Raw genomic sequence first — 22,756 nt, forward strand, 5'->3', positions numbered from 1 at the left:
AGTGCCGTGCCGGCCGGTGTTTATGTTAAAACCGAAGCAAAGAAAGCGTTAATTTACTTGGCATGAGTCATGGATGAGTCTTTTGTTTGCTGGGTGGAAAGATAGGGAGAGGGAGAGAGAGAGAGAAGGAGAGAGAAAAGGAGAGAGAGAGAGGAGGGAGAGAGAGAGAGGAGAGAGAGAGAGGAGAGGAGAGAGAGAGAGAGAGAGGAGGGAGAGAGAGAGAGAAGGAGAGAGAAAAGGAGAGAGAGAGAGGAGGGAGAGAGAGAGAGAGAGAGAGAGAGAAGGAGAGAGAAAAGGAGAGAGAGAGAGAGAGGAGAGAGAAAAGGAGAGAGAGAGAGAGGAGAGAAAAGGAGAGAGAGAGAGGAGGGAGAGAGAGAGAGAAGGAGAGAGAAAAGGAGAGAGAGAGAGAGAGAGAGAGAGGAGAGAGAAAAGGAGAGAGAGAGAGGAGGGAGAGAGAGAAGGAGAGAGAAAGGGAGAGAGAGAGAGGAGAGAGAAAAGGAGAGAGAGAGAGAGAGGAGAGAGAAAAGGAGAGAGAGAGAGGAGGGAGAGAGAGAAGGAGAGAGAAAGGGAGAGAGAGAGAGAGAGGAGAGAGAAAAGGAGAGAGAGAGAGAGAAGGAGAGAGAAAAGGAGAGAGAGAGAAGGAGGGAGAGGGATAAAGAAGGAGAGAGAAAAGGAGAGAGAGAGAGAGAGAGAGAGAGAAGGAGAGAGAGAAAAGGAGAGAGAGAGAAGGAGGGAGAGGGAGAAGGAGAGAGAAGGAAAGAGAGAAAAGGAGAGAGAGAGAGAAGGAGGGAGAGAAAAGGAGAGAGAGAGAAGGAGGGAGAGGGAGAAGGAGAGAGAAGGAAAGAGAGAAAAGGAGAGAGAGAGAGAAGGAGGGAGAGAAAAGGAGAGAGAGAGAAGGAGGGAGAGGGAGAAGGAGAGAGAAGGAAAGAGAGAAAAGGAGAGAGAGAGAGAAGGAGGGAGAGAAAGGAAGGGAGAGAATAGAGGGAATAGAGAGAGATAAAATCGAGAGGGAGAGAATAGAGAGAGAGGGTGAATAGAGCGCGCGAGAGAGAGTAAAGACAGAGGGAGAAAGAGAGAGAGGTGGGGGTCTTAATTAGAATCAGGTGCGGGGATGTGTCACGTGACGTCATTTGCAGTAAACACCATGGATCTATTATAAACGCATGCTCCATTGTCCTCCCACTCTGCCTGAAACAAACACAGGAGACAGTGGCGGGGACTGAGTGACTGAATAGATTAGTGCTGTAACTATTATTTTAGTAGTCGACTAGTCAGGGAAAGATTTTGATCCATCGACAAGTCATTTTAGATCCATCAACCAAAAGAAGGTTGAAGTATGCTGACTGAAAGCTTCTAATCCAAATGGAGAATATTTACAAATAAAGTGTATTTATGTCAATCCGAAAAAAATGTATTGTTGTTTTTATGTTTTGATTAAATAACACCGCTGCCTTTGTTATATAAATGTCGTTCCCTAAGTCTGTATGCCAAATACGACGACATTTATCTATTTATTTTCAATATTCGACTAGTCACATGGTTCATCGTTGCGGCCCTAATGAGGACGTAAACTGCTTGGACATTTTCCAACACAGTGAAACATGACCACTTCATGTTTACTCCCGCCCTTTCCGTGCACGCACACACACGCAAATAGGTCAAATATGCGCACACATTTTAGCTGCATAAACAATAGGCTATGGCTCATCTGCAGTCAGACTTTTAGCTCATTTCCAAAATTGAAAGGGTCCTTGGAAATCGTTCCATCGTCCCCGTCGGAGGCGAGGACGCGTTCTCAAAGTGTTGCACACCTGAACGTTTTGCAGGCGGGTTGGTCTTGTTGCACGATCTGGTAAGTTGCCTGGGGGAGAATGTAAAGGACCGCAGAGAAGAGACGCCTTGCTGTCCGCCTCCAGATGTTCAATGTGCGGTGCAACATGCGCTTCAGCAGCAGGGATAGAATGGGAGCGGGATCTGGAGAAGAAGCTGGGCGACCATGCCAGGAGCCATAATGGACCGGTCAGCACTGCAAAGCATGCTCTCGGACCCACAGTCTTTGTAAAGTGGATTTGAAGCATTGCAAGTAATGGATACAGGAGAAGTGAGGACGCGTGTTCTGGTCAAGATACTTCTTTTGATTTCTTTGTGCGGCGTGATTGGAGAGCCACTACACGTTTACGACACAGGTAAGATATCGTTTTTATTTGTTATTGTGGGTTGTGGACCTATTGGAACAAAGTCCATGACACGTATTGTTTAGTGAGGGTTTGCGTTTCTTAATAGTCAGAGTCAGAATCAGAAAAGGTTTATTGACATTGTCAGTGAACAGAATTCCCAGGCTAGGAACAATACAACAATGAACAATAATAAATATATATATAGAATAAGGCATGCATTAAAGAAAAAATATTTAGATTTACTATAAGATAAAAAATAGACTTACTATGTACACAAAATGCACAGTTAAATTTAAAGATGTTGTGCAAAAAGTGAACATTATGATTGATTAAATTGTAGTTAAAGTAGTTAAATTGTAGTTAAAGTGACAGATGTTAAGAAGTGTTCATTTGTCGAACGCCAGAAGGAAAGAAACTGTTCTTGTTGCTTGAGGTTCTGGTCCGAACGGATGTAGCCTCCTGCCAAAGGGGAGTGGCTCAAATAGTCCGTGTCCAGGGTGAGAAGGGTCGGCTGTGATCCGACCTGTTCGTCCCAGAGTCCTGGAAAGGTTCAGGTCCTGCAGAGGTGGATTAACTATTGGTATTAATAGTTCAGTGTGCTCCAATTAAGAAGTCATTCAATCTCACTTTTCAAGAGTCAGACTCCCTTCATTTTATTATATTTTTATTTGGGTATGAATTAAAATAATACATAATTTTATATTAATAGGGGGATTTCATTAAAAATAATAAGGATGTGAAATTGATAAACTTATTGCTAATTATTACCAATGCAATCAAATCCTTTGTGTCTATGCACAAGACCAGAATGACAGATGATTATGTGCTTTCCGCAATAAATGAACTTTGTCCAGAGCTTTGGCCTACAGCAGAAGTTCCATGGATTGTGTGTGATGTGTTTGCAGTGGTTGACCTGTTGGGAGCTCTAAACCTTTCTCAACCCATCAGCGGAGTGTCCTGGGAGCAGACCACCACTGGAATATTGTACAAACTCCGTAGCAGAGCTCCATACCTCACCCTTCCTTCAGAATACTCCCAGCTAATAAGCTCCAACAATGGCAATAGTCTGGGTGTGCTTCTAAAGGGTCTGCAAACCTCAAACCCACCTGCCACCCTGCTCTCTCTCTCCTCTTCATCCTCACCCATTCTGCAAATCACATCTTCCTCTAAAACCTTAAGTGTGGTGTACCGGTCTTCAGGAGCTGTGCAGAAGCTCTCCACTTTGGTGTTCCCCAGGAGAAACCCCTTTGCTGCACAGGATCTGGTTCGGCTGGCCATAAGTGTAAAGCCTGAAATGGTCACCTTCTTTGTAGAATGTGAGGAACCAGTGGTTGTACAGATAGCAAGTAAAGAAAGAATCAACCTGACATTACCTGGAGATGTGCTTGTAACTTTGGGAAGCACACCCGGGAGGAAACACAGCAAATTTACTGTATGTACCTTTTTTGCAATGTAAAAGTACAATTATTCTTAATTGCAGAATACAAATGGCATGATACAAATACAAATATTCTGGTTTATGCAGGGCTATTTATTAGCTGCAGAACTCTCTTTAGAGGCTTATGAGAAGAGAGAATGGGACTGTAACAGTTCAGGTAAGTCACAGGAAAATCTGCTGATTCAAATTTGACAAAAAAGTTTTGCACAAATGGGGATTGTTTGACTATTATTATATATTTTTGGGTCTTTTCACTGTATTTACTGATAATCATAATGCTTTGCCATAACATTAGGGATTTTGGCATGATACAATATGTTAAATGATTTTAAAACTTAAAGGTGGAATGGACGATTTTTTTCAGCAATTTTTTTATCATTATTTCCTCGTGGCGTGGATATATCATTTGTCCTGCCACGTATCAATCATAAAACGCACCTACCGCTCACCTGCAGCCGCGTCAGGCTCGTCCCCACGTTTCTGCGTGCCTAAGCGCATGGATCTATCATAATATAGTTCCCTCAGTGTACGGGGCAAAATGAACACGGAGAAAGACAGTTTGAGCTGACGCAGAAGTGGACAGAAATCTACGGGAGACGAGAGATGCGATGCGCTCCGTTGCGCTAATAAACAAACGCATGTGTGTGTTGTATCAGTCCGCACGGGGGAGTGCACATGCGCACTTCCACCTGAGGTCTCAAATCGCCGAAAAATCGTCCATACCGCATTTAATTGTTGATTTAACCAAAGTAAAAATAAATCAAACAATGGATAACTGTCCCAGAGCATCCCATGTCCTTAAACATTTTTCTTGGTAAGGAAGACATCATTAAAAAATTGTTTTTATCAAAACAATAACAACTCCACCTTTTTGTGCACCATTTGGGTTGCCTGACCAGCCATTCCCAAGACGTTTTAACAGACTACTTTACAACGACTACTTTGTCTGGGATCCAACCCAGTCGCTCCAATTTCCAAAGGGAGTGATTGAGACAGGCGGATTAGCCAATCAGACAAACGCATTGTCTGTTCGCGTCTAAACACACATGGTGGATTACGTGGAAAGAATAAAAAGAACACAGACTGAGAAACGTTGACTTCTGCTGAGTCAACAAGCGACGCACTAAACTCTGTAAATCTCAGGTGAATTAAGTTATATTTTTTGTTCTGAATGTTCCAAAAATATTTGAGAGATGTCTTCCGCATTTGAGAGACATGTGACACAAAGTCTTCCGCATTTGAGAGACACGTGACTCAAATTAGCGGCAGTGGTTGGACCGGTTAATGCTGGAGAGTTTTTTTACGCCCCCAATGGTCCGAATCCAGACCCTTACGTATTCGAACAGAATGTGGGCGGGGCTGAAGGGTCAGGCAACCATTTGGGGCCACTGTTCTATTTACCTTTGAATGGTGTGTCCAGGTCCCCCTTGAATGATAATGAGGGATTCACTCATACCCACGCAGCCATATAATAGGCTTGTTTTGGTAGAGCAAGGCGGTGAGGACGGATGAAGGCAGACGGCTCTTCAACACCAGTGTGCCAGCCAAGACACTTGTGCACCAGCCCCTGTAATATCATGAGATCAAGACGAGATCAAAGTGGTGCAGCCAGTGTCAAACAACTGCACCGCCTTCATAGACTACAGAGTCCAAATGACACCTGATTGGGCCAGATCTGTTTTGATCAGAAACTTAACATCCCGCAGTTCTGCACCATTCCTTCTCCTCTCTCCTCATCTCATCTGTCTACTTTTATATCATCGCAGATGGTCCAAATGAGACAGAAAAGGCCCAGGCTGTTGTACAATACAGACAACTTAAATTTTATATGATATTGATGTGCTTAAAGTCATTTTCACAAGCTAAAGATCAAGCTTAAACTTTATTGTGTGCTCTGATGATTTGCGTGTCAGTCCATAGTTTCTGAGGGACACAGCATTCATAAAGTTTTATTTAGTTTTTCTGTGCCATACTTCAAAGAAACGTGAGATTTCTCTGTTTCCTGTGATGCTGCATGATGAGTCCGTCAGACTGTTCTTGGGCTCTTGGAGTGTTCAAGGTGCCTCCAGGCTGTTTCTCCGTCCACAATCCAGGGAGAAATGTTGGCTGCTTAAACTCTGGCAGGAGCTTGGATTGGCTGGTGGTAGTGTATCTGCCCCTTGAATAGTAGATTGCTTGTTCAAACCTCAGAGGAGCCAGCTCATACACTGGATGGTAATAATACAATGCAATGCATAGTATCCCACCATACAAAGTCATTGTTAGAAAAACATGAAAACTTGTCAAATGAACTTGAATTATATTGAAGACAATAGCACTAAATATATTTAGCATTAACTCTAAACTAAAAATGTTTTTATCTCATAGATTCTGATGACACTGATCAGCCAATATTCAGCCTGAAGTCGGCCAATGGGACTACTAGCCACCAAAATGCTCCTTCTAGCAAACTTCAGAAAAACATCAAATCCAATAATGTCCAGGAGGAGCAGCGGGAACAGCAGCACAGAGGAGTGGTGCTGGGGCCTCCATCACCTCCACAGGGTTCAAAGACCGATTCAGCCCAGGGAGAAGACAGACTCAAGAGTCTGGAGGTCAAGCTCAGTCAGCTCACTCAAATGGTGGACATGATGAAAGCTCAGGTAGTCCAACTATATGTGAACTAGATTGAAATTAGGTGCAAGCGGTGGCTGTTCAGGTTCTAATAATTTGGCATTAGCGCGGAAACTTTGTAGCTATAATTGCTAATAAAAAAGTTTATAAATCATACATATAACCATAATTTCAGCAAACATCTGTGGAATTACGTGGATGGTCAGGAGCGTCCACGACAGTATTTAGTTCTACTTTTATTACTCGGTTCTAAACAGTGTCAACAATGCCACCTTGGATTTAATTTGGATCAAGGAAACAAAATCTAATAACCTTTCCCAACACTGATAGGCCACGCAGGTTCATGGACTGGAATGAGACAGAGGCATAAATAGTTTTGCATGACAAGTACATTTATTAACATTATACACCACTACACATAGATATGTGACTCTGCATAGAAAAGTAGTTTTCAATCTGAAACTCTGATTGAATCAAGACGTAGCATCCTAAAACATTGTCCAGATTACTACCACTGAAACCTTTTTTACGATGGCTCACTCCTGGATAAATGAGGGAGTGGATAAGAATAGATAAGTGACATCTAATTTACAGATACGAGTAACTGTGTTACTTAAAAATTATTCTCTCTCTGCAGAGAGATAGTTCGGATAGTTTTTATGTTAATTTTAACACAGCAGATAAAAAAAATAACCCACGTGCTATTCAGGATTAGAGAGAGTTTGTCATATCTGCTGATCTAAAACAAGTGAGTAAACGTCCAACATATGTCTTATGTTCTGTCTGTTTCTTACCTGGTGCTGTTGATTGTCTCGTCTGTTAGTTGCACATGCAGCAAGACGACTACACACAGACTTTTCCACATATGTTATTGGGATCTTCAAATCAAAACACCTCGATTGTACTTCCCGATTGTAAATGCATTTTGAAAAATCTGTTTCAATTTATAAGCATTTTTGGTTGTCCTTCCAAAAAATAAAAATAAATCAAGCTTCTAATTTTTTCCACTCCTAATGACAAATGCAAGCTACATTAGTCATCGAAACTTCAATCTCTAACTAAGATGTGGCCATACATTCACAAACAGTTTGAATGGAATGTATGATTTCTTGTGTTTAATCGTATGTTTTCTATCTCTTGAACAGAATGTGGAGCTGCAGACACGTGTGCAGTACCTGGAGGGCTGCGAGTGTGTGAGGCTGAGGCAGAGTTGTGAGTGGGAGGGCAAGGAGGTGGAGGAGGGACATCGCTGGCTTACGGACATCGACACTCTGTGCACATGTACAGCTGGCGAGGTTAGGTGTCAGGCTAACAGCAGAGGTAATATCTGTCAAGATGTAGTTTGGCTTGTAGTCCATTTGTAGAGTGTCTAATTTTGTCATTTCCCACGCAAGAACTACATGAAAAGGGACATATTACTTGTTAGTTACACAGCAATTCTCAAAAGGAGTAGACAGAAGCAGAATATTAATCAGAGTTTATGGTAACAGTTTTTTGTGCAAAAATATTTTTTGCAGTTTGTATGCCATACATTTTGCAGTTTGCATGCCATTTAAATAATCTTTTGTCCAGAAATTGGATAATAATCAGATTTTCTGCATACTGTATAACTGTAGCCACTGTAAACATTCATGCAATTATCACATTTGTGAGAAATTCCAGTTACTTCACCTTTGGTGCACTCTCCATAAAGCTTAATTACAAACAGAGAGGCTAAGCATCTGATTTAGGGTTCCCACGCCTCACAGGAAAACATGTTCCTATAAACCTAATTGCACTAACCCTAACACATATAAACAACATGCTCTGATGAAAGGCTCTGATCGCTATCTTACTCTTCAGACTAGTTCTTTCTGTAGATTCAATAGAAGATCTCTCCATCTTCAGAGAGTTTGGCCAACTCTCCGGCCAAACTCAGCTGTGCAATCAGGTCCGTTTATCTCAAACACACATTGGAAACAGATGAGCTTGTTGGTTATTCATCATTTATGATTTAGAATTGCAAACAGCACAAGTGTTTTTCTTGGCTAATCTGAACTTTGGACTGGGGTTCAGACTATACATCTTCGTAAAGTATATAAAAAGCATCTAGTCTTGGCTGGCACACGTATGATGAGGTCCTTGGATGTATCTTACTTCCTTTGTTGACCTTTGCTGAATAATGCCTAAAATGAATGGTTGCTCGCAGTCTGTAATATATAATTTTTTATGTTTCCATTTACAATCTAACAGCGGTGTTTTGGATGTGCTTTGTGATACATTTTCTATGGATTTTGATATTGACAGTGTGGCATTTGTCTTCTGATTATTTCGTTAATATATTGTTTATTGCTCTGACTAAATGCATTGGTTCTGACCATGATGCCTTTGAGAAGATAGATGTCACATATCCGTCCTGGCTGTTGCAGGCTCAGCTGTTTTCTGGTGTTGTTGTGTAGGCGTGTTATGGTTACAGACACAGAGTCTATTTATCAAGTTAGAATTGTGAGTAGGTGCAACTATGACCTTCTTGTTTTATCTATAACATTTTGAGACGAGCAGTACCCATCAAATAGATTTATTTGTGTAGGGTAGTATATTTAGTGCTCCCCAATGCTTCGTCTGCATGTTACTACTGAAGGGACTCAGTAGTACAGTGCCTGTTTTTTGGCTCTGTACTGGACTGACTTCTTGTATCAGGAATGGATCAGTGCCATAAACACAACTTCACTTCCTGTATTGGGGACAAAGCAACGGGAAACCACTGAATGTATTGTGAGTTATTGTGAGACTGTCTGCCGAGCATGAATGAAGTGCAACTTTATAAATTAGACAGAATTCAAACATTTACAATATGTGCGTGTATCCTGAGGCAAACATGTGAAACTAATGATCCTGAACTGTTCATTAAGCATTTCCTGTGTCTTCTTCCATTCAGCAACAGTTTACACTTTGACCAAATTCTCTTTATTGTTGGTCACTGTGACCATCTTCACAATAATCCTGCTACTTATCCTAACATGGCACTCGGTTCAGTCCATACATCCATCTCCATAGTTTGTGTATGTTGTCATGGAGCAGCCTTTGATCCTGTGCTGGCTTGGATTCCTGAGGGAAATGCCTCTGTCCCTGACACAGCAGCAGGCCGTTCTCACCACTTTTCCCATCCCACACACTAAAACTAGCAAACACAAGAACTTGGTTGTCCTGGGCTCATTTCTAACCAACATTGTGATTGGCTCTCTATTAATGCATTTTTTGTTGGAAGCGTGATTAGAAAGTAGAGTAATTAGCTGGAGGATTACTGGTAGCCTAGGTTTATAAGGGAAACCACCCCCCCTGACATGCACTGACCTGACAGGGTCTGGGTATAGTACTTTCTTGTTTGAAGGTGCGTACCATTGTGCAGCTTCATTAATATGGTTGTACCAAACGTGGGCTGTATTTTGCCCCCGGAGGTAGCGTTAACGTAGACGCAGCAGAGCTTTTTTCCTGACATCTTGCAGTCGGCGGAATCGATGACAGCGCAGGGTGTGGAATTCTAAACAAGAGGCATGATTATGCCAAATGAGATGGAGTGAAGCAGCTTGAGGGTATGGGCAACCTTCATGGGCATAAATAACACAAATTATAAGAATAATTAATACAACAAAATTTTATGTGGTTATTTCCCCCCCCCCCCCTCACGTAAACAGCACAGTGCTGTTACGCACTCAGCTCTTAAAGCTTTTTGCTGGACACCTCCACCCCTGGCATTGGACACCTGTTACTGCGCGGTCTGGGCCAGACTGGACCATACAGACTCATGTGCTCAGCATAGAGAGAAACGTCTTATCTGTGAAACCGGACAAATCCCCACCGTCACATCACATTCACCCAAAATCCTGGTCCAGCTGTGTGTGTGTAACGGTGCGGTGCTGCACGCGACTCATGCAGTCCTTGTTGTCACTGGGGCCTCATAGGCTGGGCCCCCAGGACTAAAGGCCAATTTATACTTCATAAGAAGCAAGAAGTTTGTTTGTTTACTCAGGGCTGCGAGAACAAGAACAAAGTTGTTTTTTGCTGTGGCATCCATACTTCAACAGAAGCATCGCAGCCAAACTCCTCAAGACCCCGCCCCCATGACTGTTTCCACGCCGTTGCTATGGAGAAAATTACCACAGACAGCTCAGTACTCCCTCCTACTGGATAACTGCTGAATGGGTGCAACCCAACTGATGCAGTGAGCGGCTTCTCATTTCTGAAACAACCATGTGGAAAGACAAATCCGATGGTCATGGATAAGATGTCAATATGTTTGAGAAGGTCAAATCACTGGCATCAAGCTGAGAAAACATCTAAGAAGATGTAGAAACAAATCTACTACAGATTTGAACCTCAGTGAGAATCTTTGGAATGAGCTGGAGAAGGCTTTGTGCAATGGTCACTCTCGCCCATCATCACTACACAATCAGTTGGTGTAAAATAATGCTAGACTAGATGGAAATAAATATTTTAGTATTGCAGACGCTTACTGAAACTATGCCACAGCAAGTCTTATCTAAGTGCCTTTTCTCCTACGCGCCTGTCGCCCAGTCAACTGTGCAGTCTTTTCAGAATCAAGAGACTCAAGGGCCTACCAGAAGTCCAGCATTTTGAGAGTGAAGTACTTCTTTTCTGATAGTTATAGAAAGTGGGGTTCTCCGTACAATATGTTACTGCAGGTGGACATCTTTACTTTAAAAATATCTTTTTTCAACCTGTGGTGAAGTTTTTACAATAGTTAAATGCTTTCAAAAACTCAAATATCTCATTCATGCATGCTGCATGTGACGATTGAGCAAACAGATTCAAGGAAACATCTTTTGGTAAATCAAGTTTCCTGATTCTTGCCATGCACAAAGGTTAGATCACTCTCCAGCCCTATACGTTTCCTATCTCTGCTCATAGTGTTAGTAATAGAATAAATGCTGGTTTCTGTAGACCCTGCTTATGGTCATGGCCCATAAAGCACTTTGTGTAAGAGAGAAACCACATGCACAGAACGTTAACACCACGCCAGGCTGTCAGTGCATGGAGATCTCCAGAGCACAGCCACATGTTTGGACACTGACCTGAGTAAAGTCAAGTGTGCTCCACTGATAGGAGCTGGATTTGTGTAAAGTCATGTAGAACTCTTTCATCTGCAGGTTGTGATCTGGATGGAACCATTCAGAACATATCCATCTCCACCACAATAGAGGGCTGTCAAACCTGTACATGTATCGTAAGCTTTCATTTAATTTCACTTATCTTTTTTGAGTCACTGTTAGTGACTTGCCTTAGGGAGGTAAAAGAGAGTGCAGGTCCCTGCCCTGTCTTCCTCTGGACTGTGTGCACACAGAGACTGTCCCTGGAGAATGCTGCCAGAAATGTAGAGGTCAGAGCTCACAGCATCAATCACTGTATTAAGGAGGTCAACCAGGAGCCATGTCACAGCCATCATCAACCTTTTTCTCCATTATCTTTCCCAAAACATTACTTTATCTTTGTAGGGTATATTATCTTATCTCTAAAAAAATATATTTCCTGCAGCTCAAAAACATAGTGTGTAATATTTTATTTTCATTTCAACTTCCTAATGAGATTCTCTGTGAAATATAGGAAAGCCTGGGTGCTGGAAAAGCCTCACATTTTACATGTACATTTCAAGTTATAAAGGGTTACATATTATATAAAAGCAGACATCTTTGTATAGAATTGGAATTTGCTAGGGTTTACGGGCCAGGTCAGGTATTCACCTTATTACGGAAGTTTGTCTGGGTGCCGCCATATGACATAATCCTTCTTCTGGTTGTATTAGTAAACCTCGGCCTGCCAACTTCCAGAGAAAATAAGTTCTTCACAGACTAAAAAGTCTTCTTCGGGCCGCCCAGGGAATTGGCGCATTGTTGACTTGCTGGTCACATGAACTTTGTATATTTTACACAAATCAATCTACCATAAGATAAGATAAGATATTCCTTTATTGTCCCACATGGGGAAATTTCATTGATGCAACGCAGGTAGATACAGAGGTAGATACAGAAGAACAGATCACTTATAGGAAGTCTGAAAAACACTTTCAGTAGAAGATCTCCTATAAACAAAAACTCCCTTAGACAAAACCTCCCATTACCCAACAAGGGATGGAGGGGGAAAATAATAAAGATAAAAATAAATAAATACATAAAAACCATTGCATGTGATCACGACAGTAATTGCACATGAATATGTGTCACGACGGCACATGGATTGCACATGAATTTCACAGTAATTGCACATGAATCACGACAGTAATTGCACATAATGACGGAATTGCACATGGTTAGGTCAGTATTGCGAGTGTTCAGGACTAACAGTGCTGCTGACAGCAGCAGCAGCAAGGAAAGACCTGCGAAACCTTTCCTTCACACAGCGAGGGTGGATCAGTCTCTCACTGAAGCTGCTCTCCAGAGTGGACAGAGTGTCCTGCAGGGGGCGACACTCATGGTCCAGCGTAGATATGAATCTAGCCAGGACCCTTCTGTCCCCCACCTCCTACACCGAGTCCAGAGCACAGCCCAGGACGGAGCTGGACTTCTTGATGACTTTGTCCAGCCTCCTCCTCTCCCTCTCTGTGATGGCATTTATAGCATGTTTTAGCGGCAAGATTTTCCCATCGTAATATTATGAGAATAAAGTTGAAGCCAGAAAGAGTTGTCATTTTACAATAATAAATGTGTAATATTATGACTATTAAGTTGTTGACAAACTTTCCCTGTTGAGTAACCATAGAGGGTTACCAGTCGTTCTACAGCCACAGAGAGGTGGAGGAGTCCATACGTCCTGAGCTTGCTCTATTATTCTAAATGTAGCTGACCTTCATCCATCTTCTACCGCTTGTTCCCTTTCGGGGTCGCGGGTGACTGGAGCCTATCCCAGTGACTTCGGGCCTTAGGCAGGGTACACCCTGGACAGTGGCCAACTTGTCGCAGGGCCAACACAGAGACATAGACCAGACAGACAGACAGACAGACAGACAGTTCACGCTCACATTCATTCACTAGGGCCAATTTAGAGTTACCAATTTTTACCTAACACATGCATGTCTTTGGATGGTGGGAGGAAGCCGGAGAACCCGGAGAGAACCCACGGTAACACGGGGAGAACATGCAGACTCCACCCAGAGAGATCATGTTATGTTGGTCTGGTCTTGGTCTGGTCCGGGAATCGAACCCATGATCTCCTTCTTGGGAGGCAAGAGCGCTAACCGCCTTTGCCACCGTGCACCCCTAAAGTGCTGACCTGTTTGTTCTAATTTAGTCCAAAACGTAGAGCTAAAAAACTTAATCACTGACCCCAAATTCTTTCTGCAGAAAGTGGCCCTGTGGCCACCACACATGCGTTAAACAGGAGCTACCACTGCTCTGGTTGCACATAGCTCCACAAGTCAGTGAACAAGTAGCCCTACACACTGAGCGGGTTATTTGTTAAAATCACACTCCTTCACCTGTCTGCAGGTGTGGCTCTGAGTACAGTCGGTGTCCTACCCAGGACTGCTAAGCTCCAGGTCATAGGGTCACTCCACGGACGGAATGATTCAACAGTTTGTGACACTTAAACGGCCAGCATTATAAACTCTGACATTATATCCTAGTCTTTTATGTAAACTTAACTTCTACGTTTTCTTCTACTGGGAACATTGATGTCAGTCCCTAAATCTTGAGAATGTCAAATTTATTTGTTTTCATATTATTAAATTTTTTTTCTCCTACTTCCAGGCAAGGCAAGTTTATTTGTAGAGCACAATTCGTACACAAGCACTATGACTTGATTCTCGTAATATTACAACTGAATTATTTTAGTACAGCTACTTTATTCTAATAACATTACAACTTTACTGTAATAAAATAACAACTTTTTTAGCCTTCGGCTATTCTGATAAAATTGCGACATTAATGTCGAAAGGTTCCAACTTTATTCCCATAGAGCCTACTTTATTGTTTTTTTTTTAATGGCCCGTATACTTCGTTTTAGAGGAGAATAGCTATTAAATGTTAAAAAGTGAATAATGTTAGAATTTCAGCAAATTAAGTAATAAATAATATTAACCCTAACCCTGTAATTTACTGTGAACAATTAACAATAATATAAAGTGCTGTACAAAAAAGTTGCAAATATAATGTGCTGGAAACAAGACTTATTTTTACGATACAACATAAGGATGTATGGGTTATTGTTACATCCATACCCAATTGTTGACCACCAGGCTGTGTCCATGATGGGATCCTCTATGATCACAAAGCCAAGTGGAGGTCTGGGGAAAACGCCTGTGAACTCTGCTACTGTTTGGTAAGAGTGATATTGCCCTGTAAATCTTTTGGATTCATAAAGTACATTTATTGTTCTGTTGGGTTTTGTTTCATGTTCTCAGGAGGGAAATGTTCGCTGTGAGACAGAGCAATGCGACACTCCATGTAAAAACCCAGCTGCTCCTGCTCCTAACAGCTGCTGCCCAGTTTGCCAAGGTGAGTAGAAATAATTAGACCTGTCACAATAACCAATTTTGATGAGTATTGTTGCTGAAAATATCATGATAAATTATAATATTTCCACACACAGTAACTTGTAACTCCCAGTAAAACCTATTTCAAATAAATCATATCATGAAAATCATGAGCTGCAATAAATTATTATTTGTCAATCAAAATGACTGGGTAATTATATGGATTTTGAAACTTCTTTACAATTATGGAATTACCTCTATGTATGTCACTTCTGCTGCTCATGTCCAACCAGTAAGTAATGTTATAAACTTGAGAATAAAACAAGTTTCCGTTCACTATGTTTTAGTGCAATGTGTCTTCAGCAATGTTTATACACTTTTAGCTTGTTATTTAAAGTGATGAGATTTATGAGTTGTATATTTTTATTATGGATCTGAAACGTTTAAAAAATTACCAAAAAATTACAAAAAGTTTAGTTTTAGTACGAAGAAAATACCCATCCATCAATCTTCTTCCGCTTATCCGGGGCCGGGTCGTGGGAGCAGCAGTCTAAGCAGGGACTCCCAGACTTCCTTCTCCCCAGACACTTCATCCAACTCCTCCGGGGAGATCCCGAGGCGTTCACAGGCCAGCCGAGAGACATAGTCCCACCAACGTGTCCTGGGTCTTCCTCTTCCCGGTGGGACATGCCGAAACACCTCCCTAGAATGCCCGAGCCACCTCAGCTGGCTTCTCTCGACGTGGAGGAGCAGAGGCTCTACTCCGAGCTGCCCTCGTGTGACTGAGCTCCTCACCCTACCTCTAAGGGAGCGCCTAGCCGCCCGGCGGAGGAAACTCATTTCGACCGCTTGTATCCGCGATCTTGTCCTTTCGGTCATTACCCAAAGCTCATGACCATAGGTGAGGGTAGGAACATAGATTGACCGGTAAATCGAGAGCTTTGCCTTGCACCGATCTATCTGTAAATCTCACGTTCCATCCTTCCCTCACTCGTAAACAAGACCCCTAGACGATGGGATTAAGGAGGTCCTCAAAGTATTCCTTCCACCGACCGACGAGATTCCCATTTGAGGTCAGCATTTCTCCACCCGCACCGTAAACGGTGTTGGTGAAGCACTGCTTCCCCTCCTGAGGTGCCGGACGGTTTGCCAGAATTTCTTTGGGGCCGACCGATAGTCCTCCTCCATGGCGTCCCCGAATTCCTCCTAGCCCCGAGTTTTTGACTCTGCGATAGCACAAGCTGCGGCCCGCTTGGCCTGCCAATACCCGTCAATGACCTCAGGAGACCTACAAGCCAGAGTGACCCAATAGGCCTCCTTCTTCAGCCTGATGACATCCCTTACTTCCGGTGTCCACCACCGGGTTCGGGGGTTGCCTCCACGACAGGCACCGGAGACTTTGCGACCACAGCTCTGAGCAGTCCCGTCGACAATGGAGGTGGAGAACATGGTCCACTCGGACTCAATATCCCCAGCCTCCGCCAGGATTTGGGAGAAGCTCTCCCGGAGGTGTGAGTTGAATACCCCACTGACAGACGTTCCCAACAGACCCTCACAATGCGCTTGGGTCTGCCGAGTCTGTCCGGCGTCATCCTCCGCCGATCCAACTCACCATCAGGTGGTGATCAGTTGACAGCTCTGCCCCTCTCTGCCCCAAGATATGCGGCCGGAGGTCAGATGGCACGACAACAAAGTCGATCATTGACCTCCTGCCTAGGGTGTCCTGGTGCCATGTGCACTGATGGACACCCTTGTGCTTGAACATGGTGTTCGTTATGGACAATCCGTGGCTAGCACAGAAATCCAATAACTGAACACCGCTCGGGTTCAGATCGGGGAAGCCGTTCCAACCACCCCTCTCCAGGTGTCACTGTCAATGCCTACGTGGGCGTTGAAGTCCCCCAGTAGAACAACGGAGTCCCCGGTTGGTGCACTGTCCAGTACCCCTCCCAAGGACTCCAAGAAGGCCGGGTACTCTGCACTGCTGTTCGGCCCGTAGGCCACCACAACAGTGGGAGACCTGACCCCCACTCGAAGGCGTAGGGACCCTCTCATCCACCGGGGTGACTTCCAACACGTGACGGCTGAGCTGAGGGGCTATAAGCAAGCCCACACCAGCCCGCCGCCTCTCCCTGCGGGCAACACCAGAGAAGTGGAGCATCCAGCCCCTCTCGAGGAGATGGGTTCCAGAGCCCAAACTGTGCGTGGAGGTGAGGCCGACTATATCTAGTCGATATTGCTCAACCTCCTGCACAAGCTCAGGCTCTTTCCCCCCCAGCGAGGTGAGATTCCATGTCCCCAGAGCTAGCTTATGTGTCTGGAGATCTGGTCGTCGAGGCCCCTGCCGTCGACTGCCGCCCAAATCACTCTGCACCGGCCCCTTATGGATCCTCCTACGGGTGGTGGGCCCACGGGAGGACGGGCCCCGTGGGGATAGACCCAGCCACCAGGCGCTCGCTGTCGAGCACCCGTCCCAGGCCTGGCTCCAGGATGGGGCCCCGGTAACGCAAATCCGGGCGACGTAACTGGCCTTGCTGTTGTATGCATCATAATGGGCTTCTGAACCGATATTTGTCTGATCCGTCACCTAGGACCTGTTTGCCTTGGTAGACTCTACCAGGGGCTTAAAGCCCCCGACAACATAGCTCCTGGGATCATTCGGGCACTCAAACCCCTCCACCACGTTAAGGTGTCGGTTCAAGGAGGAGACAAAGAAAATATACCAACAATAAATACTGAGCCCCAAAAAATGTACTTCCAGCTTTAATTTATTGAGTGATAAGTGGATATAGTAATTATTGTGACTGGCCTAGAAACAATAACAATAACCCACTACCCTGTTTTATCGTAGATTGTGGTGTGAATGGCCACGACTTCCCCAATGGTGCTTCAATTCCTACTGGTGATAGATGTCAGGAATGTACTTGTCTGGTAGGCCTGCATTAAATTCCATCACCGTATTATTCCCAATACAAAAGCTCTATAAAAGTGTTACTGCTTTCAGAATGGAGACGTGCGGTGCTCCCCTCTCCCCTGCCCTGTGCTGTCGTGTCCCAGCCCAGTGCATCGAGTGGGAGACTGCTGCCAGAGGTGCGTCTGCGCTGTGTCTGGAGTCTGGAGCTCATTATTTCACACTTAAGTTAAACATACTTGTTATACTTGTTTACAGTTGTGATCAGTGTGAGTATGAGGCTCAACTGTACACAGAAGGACAGAAGTTCAGCTCCACCAGAGACGCCTGCCTCCAGTGCCACTGCTCTGTGCGTACAGGGGCTATGTTTAGAAGTTGAAGTTTGAGCTGTATTTGAAAACGACTCAAGTGATTTTAATGGAAAAAAATATGAAATTAGTCAAATTATCTTAGTTTAATTCGGCATTACATTAACCAGAACTAAAGCTTTAGTTTAGTTTAGTATTACCTCCAAGAAATGTTGAAATATAATTTTTATCTCAACTTTCCATGTTTTTTCCTAATCATGGTACACTGACATGCAAGCGCAATTCTATCCAGTATATGTGCATGGCTTGTTTTTACTGTATTTTGATAATTATAATCGTTATCTGGACTATACAGACTCTAATAAAGACAGTGGCATTATTGAGTCAAAAAGTTAAAAAAGAATAAACAATTTCAGATTTTCACCAATCAGTGGTGGAGAGAGAACTGAATGTTTGTAAGTAAAAATACAGTTACATGACATGAAAAATGTACTCAATTATACTGGGACTGGGAAGTAAAAGTGAAAAGAACAGAACGAAAAAAGTTCTCAGACTATTGTAGAAAAAGATTCATTTGTAGTCACCTGGACTCTGTTTTTAGGAAAAACAAAATGTTTCGACACTCGTCCGAGAGTCATTCTCAATCTGCGAATCAAGACCGGGAACTCAGATATTTATCCTACTCTGAGTACCCACCTGATAAAGGGTGTTTTTGGTTTCATTTGAAACTAACCCTCTTTATTTATCAGCCATTTAATGGGCTATCAGCCTCCTATTGTGAACTGGCTTTCACTCCCACCTCACTGAGTACCTGATTAGCATCCGAATGTCCTGTGTGTCTAACCTCTCCAGGGATTCAAAACTCCATTATAAACAACCGGAAGTTTGAATCTTAAACCCTGGTTTCTGTTTAAGGACGGAATTTCTTTTTATACAAAGATTGCCTCTTTAACTCCTCTTTCAAATCATCTTTTCTCCCTGCTTAGAATTTCACCTCACTGTATTCAATAGAGTAGTTAGTGGCTTTGCAGCAATGTTTTGTGCGTTTTGGCAGCTGTACTTTGGGTCGATTGGGACTTAGATAGTGATTTTTATTGTAACTAATACAATTAAATGACTAAAATTATATTAATTTACAAATACAAGTACACATTTATAAATCTACTCAAAAAAGTACAATTACCGAAAAACATCTATTCAATTACAATAACGTGCGTGTTCCCTGCCAATAGCAGACCTAGTTGACTAATTGAAAAAGATAATCGCTGACTAGTCAACTAATTTGACTTGATTTGTAATGTACATTTATAGGTCTATATTTTCTCTTAATAATTATAAGGGATTGAAGATGACTGACTCTTTGCTGACTCATATGCAATACATACAATACAGTTACATTGCAGTATCTACAGTTGGTCTCTGTCCCTGTAATAAGCTTTGATGCCTGAGTGACCTGTTCTCTCTGCTCTCGTGTCAGGCAGGGCAGGTTTCGTGTGAGCACATGGCCTCATCGTGTCCCCCTCTGCGCTGTAGCAATCCTGCCCGTTCTGCCGGACAGTGTTGTCCCTTGTGTAAGGGTCAGTGCTGCTCATGTCAAATCCTAACAGAAAAACCTATATACAGTAATCATTACCAACAGTATCTCTTCCCATGCCTGCTGTGCAGAGTGTGAGTATGAGAGGAGAGTGTATGCTAACGGCAACGTGTTCACCCCAGCCGGCAATGGGCCCTGTCTGCAGTGCACCTGTAAGGCAAGTCCACACTTTAGTTTGGAAGGAATGTTCTTTCATTTCGAAGACCACAGAGAAGGCTATCAAAGTCACCCGAGTGTGTGCAGTACAAAGGGCGTCATTTGTGAAACATGCTCCAAAGAGAATACTTTTGTGTAGGGATGTCAACATTATTCAGTTAATCGATAATCCTGTACCATTTCTAAAGTGGCAGTATGTTATTTTAATTCAACTTAAACTTAAAAGTAAACTTAAATGTGTAAAGCTTTTTTATATGGTTGTTTATGTTAATTTACATATTATTACGCGGTTATACTAACTCGTCAGATCTCTGACATTAAGCAGGGATGGCCTGGTTAGTAGTTGGATGGGAGGCTGCTGGAATGCCAGGTGCCAGGGGGCGGTAGTGCATACTGTCCATGTGTCCTTGGGAAAGACACTTCACCCATATTTCCTTCAGTGCCATGTATGCTGGTGTATGAATGAGAGTGTTTGTGAGAGTGAATGTGGGACAACGGATGGAAATCCAGCGTGTTTACAGCATGGGTGTCATGTATGTTCATCAACATGCACTGTCCCCACCAACTAAACAAATAATAATAATAAAGTGAATGATTAACTTTACTTTACTCATAAAGTTGGTCACAGACTAGAGGAATTGTAATCTACTATATTAATAAGGTGAATTATTTCACTGTTCTTTGGTCATTGTATCAGTAGTCATGAATAATTGTTAAATTGTTATGTTTTTTCTCACAATAGTCATAACACAAACATTTGATATTGTGAGTGTCATTGGTAATTACCTTGATTAAATGGAATTAACCGATTTACTTCCTATTGCATTAGAACGGAAATGTCAACTGTCATCAAGAGAAATGCCCTCCATTGTCTTGCTCCAATCCCATAATTGACCCACAACACTGCTGTCCCATCTGCAAAGGTATTACACATTTTGAAAATGCACCTATTGTTAAGTAGGTAACGTTGGACTGTAGTGCAGATTAAATGGAAACGTGTGAACGCACCCTTAGAAACATTCTAGACCTCAGTTATCAGAATCAGAATTACTTAATCAGAATCAAAAATAAATAAACCAAACTTAAATATCAGTATGAATATAACAGCAATAAATCTCAGTAAAAACTAAATATACAACCTATAAAAAAATAGTACCTTTCAACATTTACATGTTTCTATAAGTGAAATGACTTTGCAAATAGGATTTGATAGCACAGAGTTGAGCATGATTTCTCTCAATGGAGCAGCGTGGCAGTAACAGTCTGATGCTGAACGAGCTCTGGCAGCTGACCAGCACACTGTGTCTTGAATAGTCCTTGATGTCCTTTGAACATCCTCCTCTGCGACACAACACTTTCCCCCACAACATGTCCAGCCTTGTTCATGATCTTATTGAGTCTCTCAGTATTTTGTAAATTCAACTGCACTATGTAACATTTCTGGCCAACCATGGAGTAGGTTGCGAGTAGGTGACACAACCAAATTACCGATCAAAACTGCTTATTGTAGAATGTAGAATCTTTTTCAACCACATACTATCAAACATTCTTGGCAAAGCAATAATACTTTTGCAAAGTGCACCTTTTGAAATATTTGTCTTTCCTCCTTCTTGGCACACATTTATCTCTGTTACATGCATTAGTGGAGTGTTACATAAAGTATGTGTCTACAGTATTTTCTACTTTCTCATACCAGTGTGCGTTGTTGAGGGAGTGGAGTTTGAGGAGGGATCTGAGTGGCATCCCGTGGGCCCCTGCTCCTCCTGCACTTGTGTGAACGGTGAAACCCGCTGCACTCACACCCGCTGCCCTCCCACTGACTGCTTGCATCCCACAAAGCTCACTGGTAACAATACTGGTCCTACACAATAACCTTTTATTAGTCACAGCTAGGTTTTGATTAGAACCCCTCTGCATCTCGGCTTTAAGGCACCTGTTGTCCAGTTTGCGACAGTTGCACTTACAACCATCGTATCTATAACAACGAGCAGAGGTTTACAAGCCCGGAACAACCCTGCCAAATCTGCACTTGTCTGGTGAGTCTATCATCACTACACTCTTCTCTATATTTCTCTGCGTATACAAATATGTCAAACAGTGTATGTATTCAGCAAAAATCACAAACACATGTGAGCCACTCCTGCTTTTCTATACGGCCAAGACTTAGCTTATAAGAAACTTCTATCCATCTTGATTTTAAAAACTTTGTACAGATTTCTTTGAAACGCATTTCACTGCGGATCACTCATGGACAAATGAAGGATTCTTTTGTGTTATTTATGTTATTTATTTGCCATTTTCGAATGGCCTGAGCCAACCTCTGAACCAGAGAAGACACCAAAACAACCACCAATGAAAAATACATTGTGCACAGTGGCATTGACGTTATTTATTGAAAACATTTTAGTGGATGGAGTAAGTCATCTTTAAAAGGAAGTGTGCCACCACCCAAAGAATATTGAAAAACCCTAGTATAAAGAGTACCTGATATTGTCGATTGTTGTTGGGATAGGCTTATTATTGGTTATGTATTTTTGGGCATCAAGGTAGGATTCTCTTATATACTGTAGTATTATGAAATGTTCTTCTCTCAGCGTGGAACTGTGGAGTGTGAGAGGAGAGCTTGTCCTCCAGTCACCTGCATTAACCCATCCATACCACCAGGGGAGTGCTGCTCAAAGTGTCCAGGTAAATCATGTGAATCATGTCTGGGCCCTCCCAGATATCTTAGCAGATTAACTCACAATGAAACACTTCTTATATATTTTTTTGGTGTATGTTTTGAGAGTATGTTTAAAAAATATCAGTTGCAACATAGGCCTATAAACCATTAATGGGAGAGGTGGCTTACATTAAACCTAGAGAAAAATAATTTGAGTTGATTATGATTGCGACAGACTGCTCCTTTGAGAACCATGTGTTTGTGGATGGAGAAACCTTCTCAAACCCAGTTAACATTTGCGAGGAGTGTAAGTGCGAGAACGGTCAAACAGACTGCTACAAAAGAGAATGTCCAGCTTCTCACTGTAACGCACCTGTGCCGGGACAGTGCTGCAACAACATCTGCAATGGTGAGACACTGGTCAGATATACTG

General features: G+C 42.7%; 1 protein-coding gene across 1 annotated transcript in view; it reads left to right on the forward strand.

Annotated features, from left to right (window-relative positions):
* Nucleotides 1-1,764: 1,764 nt before the first annotated feature.
* Nucleotides 1,765-22,756, forward strand: part of kcp (kielin cysteine rich BMP regulator) — a 51,003-nt gene continuing 30,011 nt past the window's right edge. Inside the window, exons 1-19 of the mRNA XM_072434633.1 lie at nucleotides 1,765-2,186; nucleotides 3,083-3,609; nucleotides 3,703-3,772; nucleotides 5,983-6,257; nucleotides 7,374-7,548; nucleotides 11,376-11,452; nucleotides 11,512-11,605; nucleotides 14,456-14,538; nucleotides 14,621-14,714; nucleotides 17,544-17,623; nucleotides 17,697-17,782; nucleotides 17,862-17,952; nucleotides 19,389-19,488; nucleotides 19,577-19,662; nucleotides 20,491-20,584; nucleotides 21,358-21,507; nucleotides 21,591-21,697; nucleotides 22,256-22,349; nucleotides 22,559-22,732. Coding sequence (XP_072290734.1) covers nucleotides 2,087-2,186; nucleotides 3,083-3,609; nucleotides 3,703-3,772; nucleotides 5,983-6,257; nucleotides 7,374-7,548; nucleotides 11,376-11,452; nucleotides 11,512-11,605; nucleotides 14,456-14,538; nucleotides 14,621-14,714; nucleotides 17,544-17,623; nucleotides 17,697-17,782; nucleotides 17,862-17,952; nucleotides 19,389-19,488; nucleotides 19,577-19,662; nucleotides 20,491-20,584; nucleotides 21,358-21,507; nucleotides 21,591-21,697; nucleotides 22,256-22,349; nucleotides 22,559-22,732 — 2,557 coding nt within the window. The 5' untranslated portion in view covers nucleotides 1,765-2,086. The remainder of the gene's footprint in view (nucleotides 2,187-3,082; nucleotides 3,610-3,702; nucleotides 3,773-5,982; nucleotides 6,258-7,373; nucleotides 7,549-11,375; nucleotides 11,453-11,511; nucleotides 11,606-14,455; nucleotides 14,539-14,620; nucleotides 14,715-17,543; nucleotides 17,624-17,696; nucleotides 17,783-17,861; nucleotides 17,953-19,388; nucleotides 19,489-19,576; nucleotides 19,663-20,490; nucleotides 20,585-21,357; nucleotides 21,508-21,590; nucleotides 21,698-22,255; nucleotides 22,350-22,558; nucleotides 22,733-22,756) is intronic.

The sequence above is a fragment of the Eucyclogobius newberryi genome, unplaced genomic scaffold (genome assembly GCF_026437365.1).
Source record: "Eucyclogobius newberryi isolate DKJ021-1_F unplaced genomic scaffold, fEucNew1.0.hap1 SCAF_7, whole genome shotgun sequence".
Taxonomy (NCBI): domain Eukaryota; kingdom Metazoa; phylum Chordata; class Actinopteri; order Gobiiformes; family Gobiidae; genus Eucyclogobius; species Eucyclogobius newberryi.